The sequence below is a fragment of the Eurypyga helias genome, unplaced genomic scaffold, assembly GCF_000690775.1.
Source record: "Eurypyga helias isolate BGI_N326 unplaced genomic scaffold, ASM69077v1 C16231343, whole genome shotgun sequence".
NCBI lineage: Eukaryota > Metazoa > Chordata > Aves > Eurypygiformes > Eurypygidae > Eurypyga > Eurypyga helias.
In genome coordinates, this window is record NW_010286205.1 from 1 (window position 1) to 8,523 (window position 8,523).

The following is an 8,523-nucleotide window of genomic DNA, read 5'->3' on the forward strand; positions in this document are numbered from 1 at the left end:
TCTTTCTTTGTGGCTCTATGGTTTCTAACACTTTTCAATAACTTGGAAGATTAAGTTACATCATCTCACATCATTCCAGGACCGCTTAAATGACTATTCTGGCATTACTCAAAAAGATTTACCTGTGATGTAATAAGAGACTTGTCTGTTGGCTTCTTCTGTATCGGCATCAGTTGTACTCAGGATAGCAATTACGCCCCCAGGAGGGTCATCCTCACTGACTGTTCCTTTATATATCTCTGCAGTAAAGCGTGGAGGATTGTCATTAACATCCGTAACAGTAACTTCAACCACAGCCATAGAAGACAGTTGAATTTTTTCACCACGATCAGATGCAACCACTGTGATTCTGTATTTGTCTCGTTTCTCATGATCGAGTTCTTTGAGGGTGGTAATCCAGCCAGTTTCCATGTTGATGGCAAAAGACTCTATAGTGTCTAGCTCTTGAGAAGGATCCAAGCCGTAAGTAACCTGCCCATTAAGTCCTGAATCTAAGTCAGTTCCTTTAACCTGGATGACTCTTGTTCCAGCCGGCATGTTTTCTACGATGAACGCTTCGTATGGATTGGACTCCAAAACTGGCTTGTTATCATTTGCATCTTTTACCTGAATGCTTACCTCTACTGAAGAAACAACATTATAACCTTCATTTGCGTACTGTGCTCTAACTGAGAACTGGTACCATTTAGTGGTTTCATGATCAAGATTCTTCTCAAGTTTCAACTCTCCAGTCTGTCGGTCAATCACAAAAAATTCATCTCTATTGCTTTCAGGAGTGTTCCCTTTAATCAGACTATATACTAAAGTCTGATTATGCTCTGCTTTGACAACATCTATATCAGTCCCAATTGGAATGTCCTCAGAAACTGTGTAAGAATAAAAAGGCTCTGAAAATTTTGGAAGAGGTACTTCTGGTGGGAGTATTCTAGCATAGACAGGAACAACTGACTCTTTTTTGGGAGATCCACCATCGACTGCTCTAACAAAGAAAGTCAGAAACTCATTTTCTAAACCAATTAAGCTTTCTTTTGTAGTAATTATACCAGACAATGAATCAATTTCTAAATTCTCTTTAACGTTTTCAGACTCTGCTTCAATAGCATATATGATGTCTGCATTTGTACCCTCATCAGCATCAGATGCCCAGACTTTAATGACAGAAGTACCCCGCGGAACATCAGATCCAATATTGACTTCGTACTCTGTTGCTCGGAACTGAGGAGCATTATCATTGTCATCTGTAAGTATTACATTAACAGTACAGAAAGCAACTTTTCCTCCTGAATCTTTGGCCATTAGACTAATGGCAATTACTTTTTCTGCTTGTGTTTCACGGTCAAGCTTTTTGGAGGTAAATATCTGCCCTCTCTCATTTGTATAAAATCTGTCTTTGGCAAAGTCATTCACAATGTGGTAAGTGATGTGGCCGTAAGTCCCAGAATCTTCATCTGTTGCTTTAACTTCAGTCACCAAAGTATGCAAGGGAGCATTTTCAGCTAGTTCAACCTCATAGTCATTCTGGCTGAAAACAGGACTGTGCATATTGGCACTGGTTACAGTTATATGGACTTGGGCTGAGCTTCTGAAGACCCCATCAGAAACAGACACATTAAGATTATAATGTGGCTTCAGTGCCTGTCTGCGCAGGTTTGAGATGGTGATAATGCCAGTTTTACTATTAATGACAAAATTCTTTTGTTCATTGCCTGTCAGAATGGAGTACTCCAGCTTGTCAACATCTGAGCTATCTGCATCTGAGGCTTGCACACATGTCACAAAATGCCCTCGGGGAGCCAGTTCACTGATTTTAGCTTCATAAAGCAGTTGGTTAAAAAGAGGCGGGTTATCATTGAGGTCAGTTACATCAACAGTTACAACGGTATCACTACTCAAGGGCAGCATGCCACCATCTATGGCCCTTATTAGTAACCTGTGCTGTTTTATTTGTTCATAGTCCAAAGTTTTTGCTGTAAGAATGAGTCCAGTGCTGCTATCTATGTGGAAGTAGTCATGACTTCCACTATTATCCTCAACCAGGTGATAGGAAATCCCCCTGTTTGTTCCAGAATCAGCATCTGTAGCGCTGACTTGTACAACAGATGTTCCGATGACAGATGCCTCAGAAAGGGTTGCAGTGTAAGATGGCTCTGTGAACACAGGAGGATTATCATTGATGTCTTCCACTATTATGTCTACAAACACATCAGCATGTGCCCCAGTTAGGGAGTCTGTTGCTCGAATACTCAGTTTGTAGGCTGGATGAGACTCAAAGTCAAGAGGAGCAACAACATTTATAACTCCAGTGTTGAAGTTGATAGTGAACTGATTGAAAGGATCTCCATCTGTGATGCTGTAAAACACCTTAAGTCCTTCCGGGCTGTTTGCTTGTACATGTACCACAGGACTATGGAGCTGAATGTTTTCTGGTATCTCTGCACTGTAGAAAGGCTTTTCAAACACCGGCATAGCTTTACTCATAACTGTAATTGGGACTATAACTTCAGCAGAAAAAGCAGGGTTTCCTCCATCTTTTGCCACTACTGTGACCAGATACTCCTTATTTAGTGTGTCTGGTTCAAACTTCTTCTTCAGTGAGATTTCACCAGTGGGATCAATTTGGAAATGTTCATGATGTTCTTTGAGATAGTAATGCACCTCTCCATTTCTGCCTGTATCTTTATCTACTGCAGTGACACGTCGAATAACATGGCCTACTTCAGAGTCTACTTTAACAACAGCATAATATGGAAGATTGACAAAAAAAGGAGCATTATCATTTACATCTTCCACTGTGACTTTAACTACAATGTGTGCAACAACTGATGGTTTATATTCCTCTGTCACTTCTATGACCACATCAAAAGATTCTTGCTGTTCTCGATCAAATGGTATTCCTGTCGTTGAAAGGATTCCTGAAGTTGGGCTTATTTTAAATCTGCTGTCCGGATTTAGAATATGGTAAAACAAAGGCTCGTTTATTTGATTTCCTATAGCAGTAACAACAGCTATTGTTTTTGCCTCTGTGGAATTCTCCTGCACTGTTGCAGAGTAAGAACTCTGTGTGAACTTCAGCTGGCTTGCCTTGCTTTCCTTCACATTAATTTTTACAGATGCAGTGCTTGCAAATCTGCCATCAGATGCTCTCACCGTTAATTCATACCTGCTTCTTAACTGAGTTGTGTTTTGTACTGTTATATCTCCAGTCTTAGGGTTCATTGAAAATTTTTCTCCAATGTTGCCTTCAATAATGGAATAAATTAATTGTGAAAACACGCCTGAATCAGCATCAGTGGCATTTACGCTGATGACTTTCACACCTTTATAGGTTGGAACCAAAATGGATGTCTCGTACAACTCTCTTGAAAACACAGGAGGGCAATCATTGATGTCGATTACATAAATAGTAACATTAGCTGCATATTCTGCATATAAACGTGGTATCCCCATATCATGTACTTGCACTGAAAAGTGGAAAATATTTGTCTCCTCGTAGTCCAGACTCATTACTGTCCTAATGGCACCAGTGCTAGAATCGATGGCAAAATACTTGCGGACAGATGGTTCAACAATTTGATAAACAAGCAAAGCATTAGATTCTTTATCAGCATCTGTAGCTCGAATTACTAATGGGATATTCTTGTCAGTCAGAACCACGCTGTTAATTGAAGCTGATTCACTGATGAGTCCTGTGTATTCAGCATGCATAAAAACTGGTGCGTTGTCATTCTCATCCCGAAGATGTACTAAAACTGTTGCATTAGTGGACAAGCCAGCCATGTTTGTTCCTTGCACAGTCAGAGTGTAAAAGGGCAAAGTTTCAAAATCAAGTGTCTTCTGAGAAACAATAACACCTGAGTTTGGGTTGATAGCAAAGGCGTCGCCTATGTTACCATCTTTTATTTCGTAAACTACAGAAGATTGACTGTACGCTGTAACCATTCCAACAAAACTACCAACACTGGCACTTTCACTGATTTCTGTAGAATAATCTTTGGCTGAGAATTTAGGTGAGGCATTATCAGAAACCGTAACAAATATATGCACAGAGGTCACTTCGCTCATTGGAGGATCTCCTTTGTCTGTAGCTTTTACTATCAGGTTGTATTCTTCCTGGTTACTACGATCCAATTCCTTTGCAGTTTTAATTGTACCCAAAATAGGATCTATAAAGAAGGAATTTCCAATATTCCCTGTGAAGAAAAAGGAAAGTAATTAAGAAAGAGGTATACAGAACTTAAAGGATGATTGCTCATTTAGATATATACTAAAACAAATCACGTTGCAAGAACAGAGAGAATATTCAAGTTTCTTAGTTTTGTTTAACAAACATTCATTAGCCTCTCTGGAATATTTTCTGTAATCAAAAGTTAGCACTAATTCTGAGTTCACTTGTGGAAACACTGCATAAAGCATAGTTAGCAAAGCCACCCAAGCCTTGAAAATAAATGCAAAAAATTTGTTTCATTTTCCAGTAAAAAACCTTAAAGAGATCACAAGTATTTTGCAAGTATCAACATTATAAATTATGTATTTTCTTCAAATTATCTTTGTCATGGAGTTCATGTTTAAGCCAACTTAAATATCTACTGAAGCTGAAAGAAAATGATATTCAGAAGTTGACATTAGTGGAATACAACTTACATTTTATTATCTAAAATAACTAGACTGCTTTGAAAAAAAGAAGTATTTTAATGAATTCACAGTTGCAAATCTTAATTGCTTATGCCAAGTATTGTTTAAATGACTGCTTCAAAATTAATCTTTCTGAACTGGACCAAAAGTTTCCTCTCGCCTAACTTCACATTAGTACATACTAAAGTTATTCCCTGTAGTAATATTAGGAAAAAAGTACTACCTGCTGAGGACTGCCAGCTACCATTTGATAAATGCTTTCTTTATGTGTTCAAATATATAGCTGAACTTCACGGCACCCAATATTCAGCTCATGTACTAAATATGCTAAGATTTCACATTTTACTTCCTTAAAAAATGAGATTACTAAAGCTATGCTCTCAGCATGGAAAAAATTCATTAACAGCTTCTGAGTTATGCACACAAGTAGGCAAGAGGGTTTTTCTGGTGGGCTTTTTTTTTAGTGGAGGCTCCAAACACAGTGGCATTCTTAAAATATCCCATTACAAATCTAAGCAGCCATCACAAACATTCAAGGAATGTTCCTTCCATATGCTTAGAACATCAATTATAATGCTTTAACCTCCCAGTAGATCACAGTCCTCTAAAACAAACCTAAGTCTTACATTTACTCCTACAAAAAGCTTGAAGAAAGGAAGAGAACAGGGTGTAACTTCAGTCTAGAAAGCATGCACACACACGTTTTTTTCTTGCCATGTTCTGGCATTTGTAAAGCATTACTGAAATGGGAAAGAAAAGTGTTTCATAGACATTAGTGTCCTGCTTAGTAAAAAAAAGTCGTATTTCTACAAATAACAGAAAACAAACATCTTTTAAGCAACTTAGGAGTGACTTAAATTCATTCTTCCTCGTCAGGGTATGATAATCACAGCTTTATTTTAATACAGTGTTAAAGTATGTTTTTGTATCAAAATCACACTTTGGGGGAAGAAAAGGGAAATATTTACCATAACAGTCCCTATGTTTTACAAAGCAACTTACGTCAAATAAATACTACATTTGTGCATATCATCTTGCATGCAACAGTAACTAAACTTTTTACCTACTGTTCTCTTCCATATACTGTTTATTATGCTACTTAATTACTTTCTTATGCTACTAAATTACTTTCTATCTTGAAAGTAGTACTGCACACGAGTAATGAAATTTAAATAACTTCTTTTTTTTTCCCTCAGTCATGGTGCCTAAATAGTTCAGGACCTTGGCAATAGCAGGCTTTTATCTAGATTTAATGGACTGAACCAACACTCACTTCCATCTGGTAAGTGAACTCAGTCAATGTCATCCTGTTTTCCTATTATTCAAAACTGCCGTTATTTGAATGGCACTGTTACAGGTAAGTTCAGAAAGATAGTCTGACATTAAAAACAAACAGCAGCACCTAATGCTCCTCTCTGGCCTGCAATCTTGGAAGGAGTCTTAATGTCAAACTGACCAGCTATTACAGAATTTCTCGTATATTTTATTGAGCTAGCATAGCAGTCCCACTATTTAAAATTAGCCAGAGGGAACCATGCAAAGCAACCCCTTTCTTGCTATGTCTATCAGAAATTTTAACTTAAAAACTGGAACTAAGTAATGGTTAAGTATACGGATATTTATACGTTATTTCTGAGCTCCTTTCTTGCACATTGTGCTAAACATGAAAACACTTGTCTGAGGCTCTTGCTCCTTTCATCAAATACTTGCTTTGCCTATGCCACAAAATACTACCTACATTATCAAAAAAGAATTATTTATTTTAGGCCTGAACTTAATGGCTCCGTAATTTCTAAAGAATCCACACCTCTTAAGGTTTAAAAGGTAGTTTTTTCTTCTACTATTGCTAAAATGTTCCAAATGTATCTAAAGGGTAATATAAATAGCTAAGGGAGGGAGATGAATATTTGTCATTGTAGTTCTCTTCTAAATGCTCTGAGGCTGTATCTTAAATACATCTCTCAGAATACAACACACACCTGTACTGCCCTCTTTTTTTACAGCTATTTTTTTACATGTCTACAAAGTATCAGCAAGCATTGTTTCAAAACAAACTGAATAGGTAAAAACATCAATTTACCTGATTCAATAGAGTAGACAATTTCTGCATTTTTTCCTTTGTCCTTATCTAATGCTGTAACCTGGAGTACTGCTGATCCAACAGCTGCTGACTCATACACCCGTCCTTCATAGGAAGAGCTGGTGAACCACGGAGCATGATCATTTGTGTCACTAACATTAATGATGATTCTAGCATAGTTGCGCTTTACGGGAACATCTTGATCTCGAACCTGAAACAGCACATTATTAGTAATTGGCACTGTTATTTCAGTAGTTCATCAAATATTAGTAATAATTCAAGGTTCAATCTGTACCAGTCACAAAGACTGCATACAAATTAAACATACAAATAAATGTTTGAATTAAGGGGACAGATTAAAGACATTAAGACAGATCCATTTGTTACGGACTATGAAAGAAATTTTGTGTTTATTTACCATTACTGTGAGAATATGCTGGTTCATGGTCTCATGATCCAGTTTTTCTGAAGTACAAAGAGAGCCAGTTCCAGGGTCTAGACGAAATTTTTTAAGACTGCTGGGATCAGTGCTGCCCTGCATAGTATAAATCAGTTTATTCTTCTCATCTCTGTCTGTGGCACTGACTTGCAGAATTTCTGTCTCTGGTATGGTGTCTTCAGGTATAACAACTTCATATTTTGAAGAAGAAAACTGAGGCCTGTGATTATTTGTGTCTATAACTTTGATGTATACCTGAAATTACACAATGAGAAGGGGAAAGCATTGATGATATTTGAGAAACAGAGATGGAAAGATATTTCATTAAAAATCAGACCACAATACTGAAAGTCACAGCAAGACAACATTTTTCGGCGAGGGAAGAGATCTAAGAGGTGTAGAGAAGAATCTCACTAAACCCAAATCTGCCTCACCTTCCCCAAAGTCAAACAAGAAATCTAGACAATCAAAAATGCCTTAGGTAATGTATCTTAAAGGGAATTATTTTTGACTAAAGCAAGATGAAAAAGAATTCCTTAGTAACTTTGGAATAATAATAATAAAAAAATTAAAATTCTCAGTATGGAACCCAGAGCAGGTTTTTATTTATTTTATTTTATTTAAGGAATGTTTTCCAAGGCAGTGGATGCACTGTACCCCTCTCTGCCCTTCACAGGGAAACAATCCTTTTTCAGCTCCTCACATTTCCAGGCCTAAACTAGCCTGGAAAAGTGATGGAATTCCCACAAATATATGTTATTTTGAAGAACCACAGGTATTGATTGATTGTTCTTCTCCACCAATGTAGTACAATATCAGCAGAGTTAACTAGTTACTGACAAAATGTCTCTGAAGTTACAATTACATTAATTTCAATGCTTCAAATTGCATTTTCTCACAGAACTTCGGCTGGGTGATGCGTTATGCAGCCCATGCCCTCTGCCTGAATAACAACATTCACTGGAACCACACAAGATCCCTGCACACCCACTTGCCTTTCACAAATACTCACTTGCCTTTCCTAAAATATTTATTTCAAATGCAGGTGTATTATCCCAGGTTACAACTACTACCTAAACTCCAATACGATGAGTTCTTCCTGCTGGCAAATCTTAATACAGGCTGAACACATTCATATAACTTCTAAACAAGACATAGTCAGTGTGTAGATACAAATACTTCACAAATACGCTACAAATGCTAACAAGAGTTCAGGAGACTGTTAGAAGGATTGTATTCCAAGTAACCAAAGAAAGACTTTTGCATCTAAGTAATGATGTCCTACACCAACCCTGGAGGCACCATGGGGCATGGTGATTAATGAAAATGAAAATCTCCATGAAATGAGAATCCCCATCCCTGGAAGTGTTCA

General features: G+C 37.4%; 1 protein-coding gene across 1 annotated transcript; it reads right to left on the reverse strand.

Moving 5' to 3' along the window:
• Window positions 1–122: 122 nt before the first annotated feature.
• Window positions 123–7,406, reverse strand: LOC104515926 (protocadherin Fat 1-like; the record flags this gene model as incomplete). Its single annotated transcript, XM_010160098.1, has 3 exons — window positions 123–4,190; window positions 6,713–6,923; window positions 7,131–7,406. Coding segments are annotated over 3 exons (4,555 nt in total), but the record flags the coding sequence as incomplete, so codon positions are not given.
• Between the last annotated feature and the right edge of the window lie 1,117 nt (window positions 7,407–8,523).